The sequence below is a fragment of the Castor canadensis genome, chromosome 16, assembly GCF_047511655.1.
Source record: "Castor canadensis chromosome 16, mCasCan1.hap1v2, whole genome shotgun sequence".
NCBI classification, from domain to species: Eukaryota; Metazoa; Chordata; class Mammalia; order Rodentia; family Castoridae; genus Castor; species Castor canadensis.
This window is the reverse complement of record NC_133401.1, coordinates 22110383-22126595: the sequence shown is the minus strand read 5'-3', so window position 1 is coordinate 22126595 and position 16213 is coordinate 22110383. Positions and strand designations below refer to the sequence as shown.

At 55.0% G+C, this 16213-nt stretch overlaps 2 protein-coding genes across 7 annotated transcripts in view; one reads left to right on the top strand and one right to left on the bottom strand.

Annotated features, from left to right (window-relative positions):
• Positions 1-2070, bottom strand: part of C16H19orf81 (chromosome 16 C19orf81 homolog) — a 26825-nt gene extending 24755 nt beyond the window's left edge. Inside the window, exon 1 of the mRNA XM_074058055.1 lies at positions 1864-2070. Coding sequence (XP_073914156.1) covers positions 1864-1873 — 10 coding nt within the window. The 5' untranslated portion in view covers positions 1874-2070. The remainder of the gene's footprint in view (positions 1-1863) is intronic.
• Positions 579-16213, top strand: Syt3 (synaptotagmin 3). 6 transcript variants are annotated; one of them, XM_074058052.1, is made up of 11 exons: positions 579-616; positions 1255-1343; positions 2767-2932; positions 6063-6582; positions 7676-8048; positions 8243-8461; positions 11243-11363; positions 11804-11975; positions 12062-12194; positions 15351-15419; positions 15710-16213. In XM_074058052.1, the coding sequence occupies exons 3-10, from the start codon at positions 2782-2784 to the stop codon at positions 15414-15416; spliced, it is 1755 nt and encodes a 584-aa protein (XP_073914153.1). In that variant the 5' UTR covers positions 579-616; positions 1255-1343; positions 2767-2781; the 3' UTR covers positions 15417-15419; positions 15710-16213. The 6 variants fall into 6 exon arrangements, 5 of the variants coding, with proteins under 5 accessions (XP_073914153.1, XP_073914154.1, XP_073914152.1 ...); XM_074058053.1 differs by having other exon boundaries at positions 583-616; positions 2762-2932; XM_074058051.1 differs by having other exon boundaries at positions 584-616; positions 1213-1343.

Sequence of the window (16213 nt, the reverse complement as noted above, 5' to 3'; positions counted from 1 at the left end):
CAAGATAGGTCTCATGAACTATTTGCTCGGGATGGCTTCGAACTGCAACCCTCCTGATCTCTGCCTCCTGAGCAGCTAGGATTACAGGCCTAAGCCACCGGGGCCTGGCTTCAAACTCTTTATCCCTTAGGAGGCAAGCGTGTTGTCTGTATTTCGAAGGTGAGAAACAACTCAGGCCAGGAGCTAGGATCCCGCTCCTGGCTCAGGATGGGCCCAGGCAGGATGGGAGCCCTGGTCTCTCCTGCGTCCGCAGGCGGCGGCATCAGGCCTGCGTCCTGGACAAGGGGTTCGGGTCCTGGACAAGGGGTTGGGGTCCTGGACTTGTAGGTCTGACAGCAGCGGCGCCAGGATCTACAGCAACAGAAGGTCACGATGGCGCATCTCTGCATCCCCAAGTGGCAGCGCGCTGGGTCTGCGACGCCTCCCTCCAGGGGAAGCGTCTCTCCTTCCACGCTGCAGCCTGGCGCTCTGGACTTTGGGGCTGCAGGTTGGTTTGAAGGGCGGAGGAGGGGTGCAGGGGGAGGAGCTGCGGACCTGCGACAGGGGCGGGAGGAGCTGGGCGGGCGGGCACCGCGCGGGGCTGCGGCGGCGGCGGCGGCGGCGGCGGCGGCTCCGGGTGAGTCCGCTCCTCCCCCTCCCCTGCCACAGCCCCCGCCCCAGCCCCAGCCCGGGGAGTGGGAGTCCGCCGCGCTCGCTAGCCGCCCCGGGGGAGGGGCACGTGGCCCTGGAAAAGGAAGGGGGTCCCAAAACACCTGGGTGTACCCCATCCCTCGCCCACCGATCACTAAAGCATGGGGGTCGTTTACCCATTCCATGATTTTTAAGTAGTTATGACTCTCCGCCACCTTTCGAGGTCCTGGGCATCGTTACCCTCTTCTGCAGCGTCTTGGGACCCTGGCATCTTAACCGCCCCCCACACACCTCCCAAAAAAAAAAAAAAAATTCCCATCCTCTCTGCAGCTTGGGGAGGCATTAAGGACTTCAACTCCCAGCAGACCTTGCAGCACCGGGTCTATGAAGCTGCAGCAGCGCGCGCGCAAGGCCTGCAGGGAATTGTAGTCCCCAAGAGCTTACAGCGAGCAGGGGGCCGCAAGGTGGGAGTGGGCGGCTGGACCCCCCCACTTCCAGGGTCGCCTGGGGTCGGGCAGCTAGATCGTGTAGGACAAGATGGATGGTTTGGGTTGAGCTTTTCCTCCCGGCCTCGGCCCCCAGCTCAGACACCCCCTTCTCACCACCCGGCACGCGTGGGGACAGGTCTGCAGCCGGTCTGCCCTACAACTCCCATGGGCTGCCGCCCGCCGCCGCCTCGGCTGCCACCCAGGACAAGACAGGGATAAGCGCAGGTGAGTCTTGGCCTCCCGCAGCACCCCCCATGACACCTGCCCATCTGTGATCCCCAATCTGTCCCTCCCCGATTCCTCTCTGCAGCTCCTTTCCAGCCTGTTTCTGATGTCTGCTCCAAACCATGTGTCACTGATTCTGCTCCCCATCCCCCTTCTTCTCCTGGCCCCCTGTCATTTGTGCCCCTATCCAACCTTCCCCCTGGACCCACATCTGTCCACCCAGCTCTCCTCTCTCTACCCTTCTGTCTGTGATCTCCAGCCATCGTCTGTCTGTCTGTCCTGTATTTCTGCACCCTCTATCCTTCAGTCCCGCTGTTTCACTCTCTTGTTTTCCCCTTTTTACTTCTCTCTGTGCACCTGTCTCTCAGCCCCCACCTCTCAGCTCCCGTGAATACATGCTGCTCCCCCATCTCCTTTTTGCCGCTCTCCCAAATCTCAGTCTTTGACTTTGCTTTTGTCTGTCTGTTCATCTCTCCCTCTGTTCTGGGCCCCAGTTTGCCCTCCCGGTTATCTCTCTTACCTCCTCTCATCTCTCCCTCACTCGACTTGGTCCCCACACCTGTATCTCCATCTCTTCTTAGCTACCTTCATAGTTCTCCTCTTCTCTCTCCTCTTCTTTCCAGTGTGGCTCCTTCTCCTTCCTCTGACCCTCCAACCAGTTTCTCACTCTGAGCCCCTGATCATACTGTTCCAGATGCTCGAAATGCTTTTCCCTGCTCCAGCCCTGCTGCCCACTGCCCATGGCTGGCTCCATCCCATCCTTCCCTTCCCAGAGAGCCCACCCTGACTGCCTCGCTCCTGGTTCCTTTGGGAGACATCCTCCGGCTATTTCTTTTAAAGCATTTTTCACAGTTGAGAGTGTCGTGTTTGTTTGTTTGTTTACTTATGTGCAGTGTCTCCTCTCATTGGCTTGTGACACCAAGAAGTCACTGACTCCACTACTTTGTTTCCTGCTGTGTCTGCAATCCAGTGCCTGGTGTGGAGTTGGCACTGGATGAATATTTGTTGGGTGAATGAATCAATGATGAATGGCTGTCACCTTGTGTCCATTCCTGAATTCTGCCCCCCACTGGTGCACCCCTTATCTGCATCTTGACTCTGCCCCTTTACTGGCCTTCCCCAATCTCCTTGTCATCCTTGACTATTCTCTGGCCTCTTGTCCACTCTGTCCCCTTGGTTGGTCAGCCCCTGTTACAACCTTCTTGCAGATCCACCCCTAATTTCTGTCCTCTTGTCTATTTCCTTCTCCTTGTCCACTCCTCCCTAATATCTGTCCACACCCTTCCTCCTCTAACCCTGGTCCCTGACCCATCTGCCTCATCTCTGCCTCCTTGCCTATCTCCTCACTCCCCCTCTCCCCTTCCCTCCCTGTCTCCCTCTGTCTGCTGTCTATCTGTCCCTTGCCTGGCCCTCCCAAGCACAGGACCAGACAGCCACCATGTCTGGGGACTACGAAGATGATCTCTGCCGGCGGGCCCTCATCCTGGTCTCAGACCTCTGTGCGCGGGTCCGGGATGCCGACACCAGTGACAGGTGCCAGGAGTTCAATGAACTGCGAATCCGAGGCTATCCCCGGGGCCCAGATGCAGGTCAGCACTCCTCCGTGACAGACAGCAGCCCTGCTTGACTTTGCATTCCTTCTGAGGCTGGTCCCACCTGGAGTCTCTCCTCCATCCTGCTTGCTGCTACCCCATCTCCCAAACTATGGCGAAAGATCGTTTGGATTTTGCCCTGTGGGCCTCCTCCCCCAATGATGGCCACCAATTATCCCCTTTAGATATCTTTGTGAAAGTTGGAATTTGCTTATGGAGGACCAGCTGGTGCCCAGAGGACAGGCAAGGCCCTTTGCCTTATTTCACTGAGTGCTCACTGAGGTATATGTAATCCCCATATTCCATGGGGAAACTGAGGCTCAGAAGACTGATGTGGCTTGTCCAAGTCACAGGACCAGGAAGGAGCAGGTTGTTGCTGTTGCTTGAGACAGGGTCTTACTATGTAGTCCAGGGCTGGCCTGGAACTTGCAATCCTCCTACTTCAGCCTCCTGAGTGCTGGGATTACAGGCATGAACCATGAGGGTGGATCTTTTACTGAACAAGTGCACTGCCTCTCCAGGCCCAGTTCCCTGCTCCCAGGTGGCACACACAGAAATGTGGAGCCCAAGGGGCATAAAGAACTCACGTTTTCACCTGGATAGCCTCTGGGGCAGGCTAACAACATGGGAAGTCTCTGTTTAATTTTCCTGCACAATGACCCTCTGCCCTGACTCTTCCCATGTCCAGGGGGCTGGTAAAAAACAAAGTGGTGGGTCGCACCTGTACTCCTAGCTATGCCAGAGAGGAGACTGGGCAAACAGTGAGACCCCATGTCAACCAATTAAAAAGCTGTTTATGGTGGTGCAGCTACATGAGGAAGCACAAATAGGAGATGGAGGTCCAGGCTGGCCCTGGCTTAAAGCAAGACCCCATCTCAAAAATAACCAATGCAAAAGGGCTGGAGGTCTGGCTCAAGCAGTACATTGCCTGCCTAGCAAGGACGAGTACCATAAGAAAAAAAAAAATTCTGGCCTCTGGTTTCCCCAGGACTCTCAGCAGGTGTGGGTGACTTAGTACTGCCCCGAGGAAGGTGGCAGGAGGCAGGAGGAGAGTCAGAGTCCCTCTGCCAGGGTCTCACTTCCTCTCTTCAGAGTTTTCTCATCTGTGAGATGGGATAAGTCATCCCTAGGTTCCACAGTGTTGGGAGGATTGCTGTCACACACTGCTGTCACTTCACCAGGCAGTACAGGACCAGAACATGTCCCTTACTGCTCCCTGCCTGTCCCCCGAACGCATCTGTCCCATTTTCTTGTCCCTGCTGACAGTAGCAGGATGTAACAGGCCTGCCCTGTCCTCCCCACTGAGACCCAGGAGTCAAGTCCAACACAGACACATAAGGCCTTCAGGGTCATATCCAGAAAACCCCACCCCTGGTACCAATTACCAAATGAGCCACAAACCTTTGGTTGCAAGAAGCAGACTGTATAGGGACAGGTGCAGTGATTCACATCTGTAATCCCAGCTACTGGGGAGGCAGAGATTGGGAGGATCACAGTTTTAGGGGAAAAAATTAACAAGACCCCGTCTCTGTCATAAGCTGGGTGTGGTGGTACCTGAGAAGACAAATGTAGAAGGATCAAGGTTCCAGGCCAGTCTGGGCACAAACACAAGACCCTACCTGAAAAATAACCAAAGCAAAAAGGGCTGGGGGTGTGGCTCAAGTGGTAGAGTGCCTGCCTAGCAAGTGCAAAGCCCTGAGTTCGAATCCTAGTATACACACACACACACACACACACACGCAAAAGTTGTGCTTGGAGTTTTCTACAAGGTGGACCAGCCTGTCACTGGCATTCAGAGGCTTTTGTAGAGGATGCTGGATCACGTGACAGCACCAGTGGACTGATTATCATCTTAGAAAGTCACATTGGGCCACCATCTGTTGGGAAGTATTGAGTGTAGCTCATGGGGAAAACCACAGGCTCTGGAGGCAGGGACCCCTGGCACTTGGGGTATGTGACTTTGTGTCTACGGACCTGTTTCCCTCTGTTCCCTGAAGTGTCTGGGACGTAGCCACCCCTTGAAAGTGTCCCCTATGATATTCCGCATGCCCCGGTTCCCCCGCGTTCCTGTAACCCACTGTAAATGGCTGGGCTGTTACTCTTGGGCAAATGGAAGATTAAGCCTCAGAGAGGTTAAGGTGGGTTCCCAAGGCTGCACAGCAGGCTGTGACTTGAGTCCTGACCTGCCTGCTATTTCAGTGTCCACCGTTTCAGCATCATCTGAGCATATCTGGGTGGCTCAGAGTAAAGCCTGGGCTGTGGGCATGGCTCAAGTGGTAGAGCGCCTGCCTACCAAGCACAAGGCCCTGAGTTCAAGCCCAATGCTATCCAAGAGAGTGAGAGGGAGAGAGAGAAAGAGAAAAGAAGGAGAAGAGAGAGGAGGAGAGAGAAGAAGCAAAGAGGAGAGAGAGGAAAGGCAAGAGTGGGAGGAAGAGACAGAGAGAAATCTGTAGGGCTAGGCATGGTTGTGCATGCCTGTATCCCAGCTACTCAGGGGGTGGAGTTAGGAGAATCATGGTCCAAGGTCAGCCTGGGCAAAAACATGAGACCCTACCCAAAAAACAAAATAAATGCAAAAGGACAAGGTGTGTGTCTCAGGAGAGAGTGCTTGCCTAGCAAGTGCAAAGCACTGAGTTCAATCCCAGTTACCGCCACACACAAAAAGAGTAAAATCTGGAATATTCTGTCTTCACAAATGAGATCCCTTGTTACTACATGGGGATGTGATACAACCTCACCACCTGTTTTTTCTTGGGGGTGGGACTGTGGTTTGAACTTAGGGCTTCACACTCGCAAAGCAAGCGCTCCACAGCTTGAGGCACTCCTCCAGTCCAGTTTGCTCTGATTATTTTGGGGATAGAGGTCTCAAGAGCCATTTGCCCGAGCTGTGCTTGAACCTCCATCCTTCTGATCTCAGCCTCCCAAGGTAGCTGGGATTACAGGTGTGAGCCACAGTTGCCTGCCCCCTGCAACCTTTTTCAAAATGATTGCAGAGAAACACCTGTCTCTGAGGGGTGTAAAGTGCTCAGGATGGTGCATGGCAAATTCTAAGCGTCACCACTCTTGGGACAGCAGTGGGGATGCACTCAGTCTGTCCTGACCCCTGACCTCTCTCCTCACTTTCCAGACATCTCGGTGAGCCTGCTGTCAGTCATCGTGACATTCTGTGGCATTGTTCTTCTGGGCGTCTCCCTCTTCGTGTCCTGGAAGTTGTGCTGGGTGCCCTGGAGGGACAAGGGAGGCTCAGCAGTGGTTGGTGGCCCCCTGCGCAAAGACCTAGGCCCTGGGGTTGGGCTGGCGGGCCTGGTAGGCGGCGGAGGGCACCACCTGGGAGCTGGCTTAGGCGACCATCCTCTTCTGGGTGGCCCACACCACACGGCCCACCATCCACCCTTCGCTGAGCTGCTGGAGCCGGGCAGCCTGGGGGGTGCCGAGCCCCCTGAACCCTCGTACTTGGACATGGACTCATATCCAGAGGCCGCCGCGGCAGCTATGGTGGCTGCTGGAGTGAAACCGAGCCAGACGTCTCCTGAGCTGCCCTCCGAGAGCGGGGCCGGCTCCGGGCTGCTCCTGCTGCCCCCTAGTGGTGGGGGCCTGCCCAGTGCGCAGTCCCATCAGCAAGTCACAAGCCTTGCACCCACTACCAGGTGAGAGAGGCTACTGGAGTGGGGGCCACGCTGAGCTTCTGGTCCTCTTCTCTGTCTTTTCCTTCCTATCTATGACTCACCTGAGTCCTGGGTCAGGAAGTGGAGGAGTGTGGGGGTGGGATTTCCAAGTTCCTGAGAGACTGGGGATTCATTCATCAGTCCTCATTCTGCACACATACACACCGAGTGCTTTGTATAGCTGGGCTTGAGTGGGGTGTCAGGAAGCTCTGACTCCACCCTCAGAGCTCACACAGTCCCGCCGCAGTGGGCTAGGCAGGCAAGAAAGCCACCCAGGGGACCACCAAGAGTCCCAAGGAGACCCTGGGCCCAGACCGGGAAGAGGCTGAGGGCTTCCTGGAGGTGGTGTTGCCTTGGCTGAGACCTGAAGGATGAAAAAGAATTAGCAGGCAAGGAGGCAGGGGTGTGGCCAGGCATCCCAGGTGGAGGGACCAGCCCCTGCCAAGGCAGTCACAGTGCATTGTGGGAACCTCCAGGAGTCATGGGGTCAATGAGAACAAATTTGGAGCTGTGACTGCAGACACCAAACCATGCAGGCCTCAAGGCTGAGATTTTGTGCAAGGGCACTAGGGAGCTATGTGAGAGCTGTGAGCAGGGGAAGAACACGGGAGGCTTTGGTTGTCAAAGACCCCTCTGGGGCCACAGATGGGTGGACAAGAGGGAGAAAGTGGAGGCTGGGAGTCCAGGCAGGAGAGGACGGGCTCAGGTGGGAGAGGGGGCAATGCCAACAGAGAGGAAAGGCACAGATTGGGAGAGGCGTAGAGCTGGGCAGATGTGGGGTCCTACGGGACCAGAGAGAAGTTATTCTGGGTTACCGGAGGTCCATGGCAGCTTCTGGAAGCTGATTCCTCTGCACATCTGCAGAGAGCTGTAGCTTAGCAATGCGGTTTGATAGAGATGGAGAAGCTGAGCGACACAGAGCACAAGCAGTTTTCTGAATGTCACACAGCAAACAAAACAGAGGATTAGAGGCCATGAGGCTGGGAGTTGAAGAAGAGGCCAGAGAAATCTCCCAGATCAGCAAATACAGCCAGAAACTAGAACCACTGACCCCACCTTGGTCTCCTCTCAACAGGTACCCAGCCCTGCCCCGGCCCCTCACCCAACAGACCCTCACCACCCAGCCGGACCCCAGCAGTGAGGAGCGGCCTCCTGCCCTACCATTACCCTTGCCAGGCGGGGAAGAGAAAGCCAAACTCATCGGGCAGATCAAGCCGGAGCTGTACCAGGGCACCGGGCCCGGTGGCCGGCGGGGCGGGAGCTCAGGAGAGGCTGGGGCTCCCTGCGGCCGCATCAGCTTTGCCCTGCGGTACCTGTATGGCTCCGACCAGCTCGTGGTGCGAATCCTGCAGGCCCTGGATCTCCCAGCCAAGGACTCCAACGGCTTCTCCGACCCGTACGTCAAGATCTACCTGTTGCCGGACCGCAAGAAAAAATTCCAGACCAAGGTCAGTGTCTTTGGTCCAGGCTCATGGCTGGACATGGGGTTTATGTGGGGGGAGGATGGGCCTGGATCCCTGGGTCTGAGGGAGGAGGGCTGGGGGCCAGAGACTGGTGTCCTGGAATTGGGGGGGCATGGACTACTGGTCTGGGAAGAAGAGCTGGAGACATGGTGTCTGTGTCCTTCTCTTGCCTCCTCCAGGTGCACAGGAAGACACTGAACCCCGTCTTCAACGAGACGTTTCAGTTCTCCGTGCCCCTGGCTGAGCTGGCCCAGCGCAAGCTGCACTTCAGCGTCTATGACTTTGACCGCTTCTCGCGGCACGACCTCATCGGCCAGGTGGTGCTGGACAACCTGCTGGAGCTGGCCGAGCAGCCTCCCGACCGCCCACTCTGGAGGGACATCGTGGAGGGTGGCTCGGTCAGTGGCCTGCAGCCCACCAGCCCCTCCCCTGACCTTCCCCTCTCTGGGCCGCAGACCCCTGGGTTTGCACCCTCTGCCCTGCAACCTCGAAAGCTCTTGTTCCTGGATTTTCCAAACTGGCTGTCTTGGGGGTTAATGCAAATGTACAAGCAGGAATGGAGAAGGAATGATGGCCCCCAGCCCTCCCAGCTCTCTCAAACATTGGCCTCAGGTCAATGGATCCCAGAGTCCAGATTTTTTTTGAGGGGTGAGACTCGAGTCACACCCGCCGCCCTTTTGCTTTTATTTTGTTTCTGAGAGAGGGTCTTGCTAACTTCATCTGGACTGGCCTTTAATTCATTATCCTCCTCCTCCACCTCTCAAGTAGCTGGGATTACAGGCGTGCACCACCATGCCTGGCTCCAGATTCCTGAATTCTCTTGTCCTTCACATCTGATGCATTAAGTCGCAGCTCTGTGACTTCTGCTCTCTCACCTCAATTTCTGACACTCCTCTTCCTTTTCCTCCCAACCTCCTTGACTTTCCCACTTCTGCTTTTCCTGAGGTTCCAATTCTTTGAACCCCTTAAATTTTCAAACCCCTCACCTTCAAACTCCATCTGTTTCTTCACAGTCTCCCCACCCCCGACCCTGACAGCCTGATTCTCCCAAGCCTCAGACATGCTTGCATCCCTGGTGTTCCCCCAGTTTCCCAGCATCTGGTTGTGGAGCCCACAGTACTGACTCCACCCATGGCTTCTTCCACACTCTTCCAGCCCTGACCCCCACCACAGCTCCTTTTCCTGCATGTCCATCCTGTCCCAGCCTCACTCCCAGGCTTTGCTGGGTGTTCTGACCCCTTGAGCTGCCAAGCTTCACAGCCTACCTCCCCAGCCCTCCCAGTTCCCAGTCTAGGGAAGCCATGCCTCATAGCATCAGAGGACTGGCTCCGAGCCTCAGTTTCCCTGTCTGCCAGTGATACTGATACTGATAGCTCTTCCCATAGGCCCCTCCCTGGGCTCTCCCACACCTGCTGGCTCAGTCTCCCAAGGCTGGCCTTTGGGATCTCAGAGCTTACTTCCAGGGTCCCTGTCTCCAGGGCTCCTGTCTGTCACCTCCTTGCCACCCCCCGGGGCAGCCCCATACAAGGGCCATCTTGTCTCTTCCTTTTTCTGTCCGTTCTCATGTCCTCTCTGCCATCACCACCTATGGTCTTCACTCATTCACTTTGTCTTCTGGTGGGACTGGGGCTTGAACTCGGGTCTTCGCACTTGCAAAGCAGGCGCTCTACCGCTCAAGCCACACCTCCAGTCCATCTTGCTTTGGTTATTTTGGAGCTGGGGGTCTCAAAAAACTATTTTTCCCTGCTGGTCTCCACTCTGATCCTCCTGATCTCGGTCTCCCAAGTAGCTGGGATTACAGACACGAACCACCTTTTCACTGAGTCATTCGTTCATCTATCTACTCCTCACTCACTCATTCATCATTCATGTGTTTGGTCCCCTTTCATTCTTCTGTTCTTCCAAACCACATGGTCCTCAGGAGTTCCAGGTCCAGAGTGTCACAGCTGGTGTCACGGGCCAGTGTTATGGGAACACAGGAGGAGCATCTGCTCAGGACTGTAAGGGATGGGAGCTTATGGGAAGAGGTGACCAGAAAGCTGAGCAGGTGACAGGAGGCAGGGAGAGAAGGGTATTCTGGTCAAAGGCCCCACGGTGCAGGGACCTGGCAGCATATGTGGGAGGTCAGTGCCGACTCCATCAGAAGGACCCTGACTCCCTCCAACCCCACTCTGCTCAGGGTGGATCTCCTGCTTTCACTAGGGCGGAATCCTGTGTCTCCTTATCTCGTACCTCTTTCTATTTGTGCACCGGGCTCAGTTTCTCCCTCTCTACACTTTGCCCATACCGCTCTCTCTTTCTCTCTCCCTCTGTCTCTCTCTCTGGGTCTCATAGTTCCTGCCCCTGTCCCCCACCCCCTGCCATCTCTGGGTCTTTAGCTCTCTTTCTGGGGTCACTCTCTTTCTGGGACTCTGTCCTCCCTCCCTGGGTCTTTGCTCCCCTCCATGGTCCCTGTTTCTCTCTCCTTCCCTCTCTCTTTTTCTCCCCCACCCCATCTCTGGGTCTCTATCTCTCTTTTGATCTCTGTCCCCCTTTCTCTGTGTGTGTGTCTTCTCTTTGTCTCTGAATCTCTGTCCCCCTGTCTCTGGGTCTTTCCCCCCTGCTTTGGATATCCACCTCTCTTTCTCTCTGTATATCTCTCTTATCTTGTCTTCATGTCTCCGTCTGTCTCTCACTCTCTCTCATCTCTGTCTCTATTTCTCTGGGTCTCTCTCTCTCTCTCTCTCTTTCTTTGGGTCTCTCTTTCTCTCTGGGTCTCTGTCTCTGTCCCCCTCTTGCTCTGGGTCGGTCTCTCTCTCTCTCTCTCTCTCTCTCTCTCTCTCTCTCTCGGTGTCTATCCCCTCACTTTAGAGCTTCGTCTATGATCTGTCTTCCCAGTGTAGCTCTCGGCACTTTGACTCTGTCTTGTCTGTCTCCCACTCTTCTCCCCCTCCCACCACATCCCTTCCATCTTCCCTGCAGAACAAATAGGCTTTCACTGTATGGGGCAGCTGTGGCCTGGGAGCTGCCTGGCCTTGGCTCAGAGTCAGATTGTGGAGTAGATGGGAGCCAAGCCCGGGCATCAGGGAGGACAGCTGGGAGCTGGAGAGGGAGAGACAGAGAGAGCGAGACAGAGACAGAGACAGAGACAGAGAGAAAGACAGGGATGGGGAGCATCACTGACCCTTTCCCCACTGCAGGAAAAGGCAGATCTCGGGGAGCTCAACTTCTCCCTCTGCTACCTCCCCACGGCCGGGCGCCTAACTGTCACCATTATCAAAGCCTCCAACCTCAAAGCCATGGACCTTACTGGCTTCTCTGGTGAGTCCTGGGACACACCGGTCTGAGGGAGGACGGCTGGAACTGGACCCCCGGGTCTGAGGGAGGAGGCTGGGGCCTGGATCCCTGGGTCTGAGGGAGGAGGACTGGGGCCTGGACCCCTGGGTCTGAGGGAGGAGGGCTGGAACTGGACCCCGGGGTCTGAGGGAGGAGGCTGGGTCTGGACCCCTGGGTCTGAGGGAGGAGGCTGGGTCTGGACCCCTGGGTCTGAGGGAGGAGGCTGGAACTGGACCCCTGGGTCTGAGGGAGGAGGCTGGGGTCTGGATCCCTGGGTCTGAGGGAGGAGGCTGGGTTCTGGACCCCTGGGTCTGAGGGAGGAGGCTGGGGTCTGGATCCCTGGGTCTGAGGGAGGAGGCTGGGGTCTGGATCCCTGGGTCTGAGCAGGGAGGTCGCTGTTCAGTGCCCTCCCTTCCCACCCCCAGACCCCTATGTGAAGGCTTCTCTGATCAGCGAGGGGCGGCGTCTGAAGAAGCGGAAAACATCCATTAAGAAGAACACTCTGAACCCCACATACAATGAGGCGCTGGTGTTCGACGTGGCCCCCGAGAGCGTAGAGAACGTGGGGCTCAGCATCGCCGTGGTGGACTACGACTGGTGAGCGGTGGCCTGGGGTGGGGCGTGGAGGGTCGGGAGAGGACCTGTCCACCTTGTCCCCACTAATCACCGACCTGCACCCCCAGCATCGGTCACAACGAGGTGATAGGCGTGTGCCGCGTGGGCCCCGAAGCCGCCGACCCCCACGGCCGGGAGCACTGGGCGGAGATGCTGGCGAATCCCCGCAAGCCAGTGGAACACTGGCATCAGCTTGTGGAGGTGAGTGGCGGCCACCAGGGCCCTGTCCTCGGTGGCAGTCAGATGCCACTGCTGTGTGACCTAGAGCAAGTTACTTAACCTCTCTGTGCCTCAGTTTCCTCTGCTGGGAAGCTACCTTCAGTACATTTGTGCTAATTCGGTGAGTTCAGTCAGGGGCAGCTCCAGGGGTTTGAACTCAGGACCTTGTGCTTGCTAAGCAGGCGTTCTACCGCTCAGGCCTCACCCCCAGGTGTTTTTGCTTTGGTTATTTCTGACATAGGGTCTTGCTGACTTTTTTTGCCTCTACCAACCTGGACCATGATGAATCTCCTGATCTCTGTCCCCTCCCTCTCCCTCCCCCAGTAGCTAGGATCACAGACCTGAACCAGCACCAGGCTCAGCTGGTTTTTTTGTTTTTTGAGACAAAATCTCATTATGTAACTCAGGCTGGCCTTGAACTCTCAAATTTCCTGCCTCAGCTTTCTGAGTCCTGGGTTTATAGATGTGCATCACCATGTCAGGCTCCACTGTTCTTATGATCACCCAGGATGCCAAACACAAAACAAAGAGAGGGAACTGTGATAAAGCGACTCTCTCTCTCTCTCTCTCTCTCTCTCTCTCTCTCTCTCAGCAGGGTGTGAAAATTACTACATTGTCAGTGTGTAGCTGAGAGACAGAGTACTTGCCTAGCACATGGCAGGTCTAGGGCTAGACCCCCAAAACTGCAACGAATAGTAGTGATAATTCTGTAATAATAATGTCTGCAAGTGCGGGAAGTAGAAGGATTCGAACAGGGCTACCCATAGATGAGGGGGTCAGGGAGGGCTTCTGGGGGAGGTGGCATTGGAGCAGATGCCTGCCGGTTGGAAGGACTGTTTTTTTGTTTTGTTTTCGGTACTGGGGTTTGATCTCAGGGCCTTGAGTCACTCCACCAGCCCTATTTTTGTGATGGGTATTTTCAAGATAGGGTCTCGCGAAACTATCTGTCCAGGCTGGCTTGAACCGTGACCTTCCTGATCTCTGGCTCCTGATTAACTGGGATTACAGGCGTGAGCCACCGGCACCCAGCAGTACTGGGTTCTGAAGGAGGTTCAGTTGGGGAAAGACAGGAGGTGGCAGAGGACTGAGTGGTTTTCAGCAGCTGTGACCACCTTTTAATATTAAAAGCCATTCACACTCATCACTCGATCAGAAAACTCATCAAAATACCATTTTCTCAAGGCAAAATAAGAAAAGCAGGACTGGGGAGTGACTCAAGTGGTAGATCACCTGCCTAGCAAGCGTGAGACCTTGAGTTCAAACCCTAATACTGTCAAAAAAAAAAAAAAAGAAGAAGAAAAGAAAAAAGTCCATTTTGAAAACATGATGCTTGACTTTACTATCATTAAAACTGAGAAAGTAAGATTGTAGTGAATTTTGTTTAGAATATATATAAAAAATATTTAAGCATAAAATAACCATGGCCATTTCACTAGGCTAATTTTTCACTGTCTTTCAATTGTTTTGGCTTTCTGAGGGGGAAGGAATTAACCATGAAAAATACATAAGCCAGACCTGTTGGTGCTTGCCTGTAATCCCAGCTACTTGGGAGTTGAAGATCAGGAGGATCTTGATTTGAGTCCAACCTGGGAAGAAAGTTAGCAAAGACCCCATCTCAACCAACAAGCCAGGCATGGTGGTGCACATTTGTCATCACAGTGACAGAGGAGGCCATGGGTAGAAGGATGGAGTTTTGAGGTCAGGCCAGGCAAAAATGAGAGCCCCAACCTGAAAAATAACTAAAGCACAAAGGGCTGGTGGAGTGACTCGAGTGGTAGAGCGCCTGCCTAGCAAGCCTGAGGCCCTGAGTTCAAAGCCCAGCCCTGCCAAATAAACAAATAAATAAATAAATATAAAAGTGTTTGTATACAGCACAAATTTTCCTTTGGACCAGCAACTGTGGTCAGACCCTCATGTGGCATGGAACTTTTTATTTAAAAATTGGAAGAAGTAATTAAAAAATAAAAGTTGGTATTTTGTTCATCATGGATTTTTGCATTAAATTTGAAATTAAATTTTTTTGTGAGACTGTGGTTTGAACTTGGGGCTTTGCACTTGCAAAGCAGGTGCTCTACCACTTGAGCCACTCCTTCAGTCCATTTTGCTCTTCTTATTTTGGAGATGGGGATCTTGAACTATTTACCCAGACTGGCCTCAAAACATGATCCTCTGTTATCTCAGCCTCCCAAGTAGCAGGAATTACAAGTGTGAGCCACTAGCGCCTGGCTTAATTAAATTCTTATTTAAAAAGAATTGGCTTTTTAAAGCTAGTGCATTAAAGCCTGGGGCTGGTGGCTTACGCCTGTAATCTAGGCTACTCAGGAGGCAGAGATCAGAGGATCGTGGTTCAAAGCCAGCCCAGACAAATACTTTGTGAGACCCTATTTTGAAAAAAACCCTTCACAAAAAAGGGCTGGAGTGGCTCAAGATGTAGGCCCTGAGCTCAAGGCCTAGTATGGAAGGAAGGAAGGAAAGAAGGAAGGAAGGGAGGGAGGGAGGCAGGGAAGGAGGGAGGGAGGGAGGGAGGGAGAAAAGGGAGGAGGGAAGGAAGGAGAAGGGAAGGGAAGAGGGAGGAAGGAAGAAGCAAGGAAGAGGGAGAGAGAAAAGAGAACTAGCACATTAAGATACTCTTTACTGGGCTGCTGAGTTTGGAACACTCCCTGGAAGATGGTGCTGGGGTGAATTCCTGCCTCACCCCAGCCTGGAGCTCATTCCTAGCCGGGCTCAAAGGTCAAGCTGGGACCTGGACAGATGTGACCCTGCTCTGCCAGGATGGTGGACTGACACTTGGCTGTGCCCCTGACTTTCAGCCAACAGTGCCTTGCATGGCCCCACAGGGTCTGTCTACACCCACAGCTGGCCCCAGCTTTCCCGACTGCACTCTATGATTCCCCTGCGCCCCCAGGACAGGTCTCAGTCCCACTGAGGCCCAGTCACCCCCATGAGCTCACCTTTCCCTGTATTTTTGGGGATTTGTCTTCTCCAGCCTGTTTCCCCATCCTCACAATGGGGCGGTAACACCACCCACCCATTCATAGCCCAGTGGAAAAAAAGTTCAGTAAATAATGACACAGGCTTGATGCCTCACCCTGCTGATGCGCTCGGCTCCCCACCCTGAATCTTCTGGTTTCCCCTCAGGAAAAGACTTTGACCAGCTTCACAAAAGGTGGCAAGGGACTATCAGAGAAGGAGAACTCAGAGTGAGGGGTAAGGACCCAGAACAGAGGGAGGGCTGCCCTGGACCCCTGGGTCTGATGGAGGAGTCCGGGGTCTGGACTCTGGGTCTGAGGAGGAGGCCGGGGTTGGACTCTAGGTCTGAGGGAGGAGGCTGGGACCTGGACCCCTGAGTCTGAGGGAGGAGGCTGGGGTCTGGACCCCTGGGCCTGAGGGAGAAATGGCCTAGACCCAGGCGTCCCGCCTCTCCCTGAGATGCTGATCCAGCTGGGAAAGGTGACCTTGCTCTCTCACGCACTGGCCTCTTCACTGCCATTGTGCAGGTCTGGTCCAGGCTGGGGATCGAACCAGGCCCTGAGGAACCTCTCCCTTCCTGCCCGGACCGTGAACTCATCTCCTCGAAGCCATAGCGTCCGAGCTGCTGGTGCGGGGCCACCCTGGGCCTGCCCTTCTCCTGGAGGCGGGAGGCCGGGAGGCCGGCGGGCCCAGTTCCCTGTTTCAGGGTGGGGGGCACTCAGCCTCCACTGTCTGTCTTCTCTTCCCTGGGGCTCCCCCTCAAGGCAAGGGGCCATGCATGTCTGGGGGACCCCGACCCCCATCCCTCTGTCTATCAGTCTCTCTGTCTCTTTAGTGTTGTCCAAGACTTGGTGTCCTGACCCTGTTCTCACCGAGAATGTCAATGGACCCATGCCCCATGTGTCCCCTCAGACACACACACACACACACCTGTCATTACACCTTGTGTTCTCCACACCCTATCTGGCCGATCCCCCTCACTGCTGCTGCTACAAACGCCAGAATAAACACACTCCATGGGTCTCACTCTA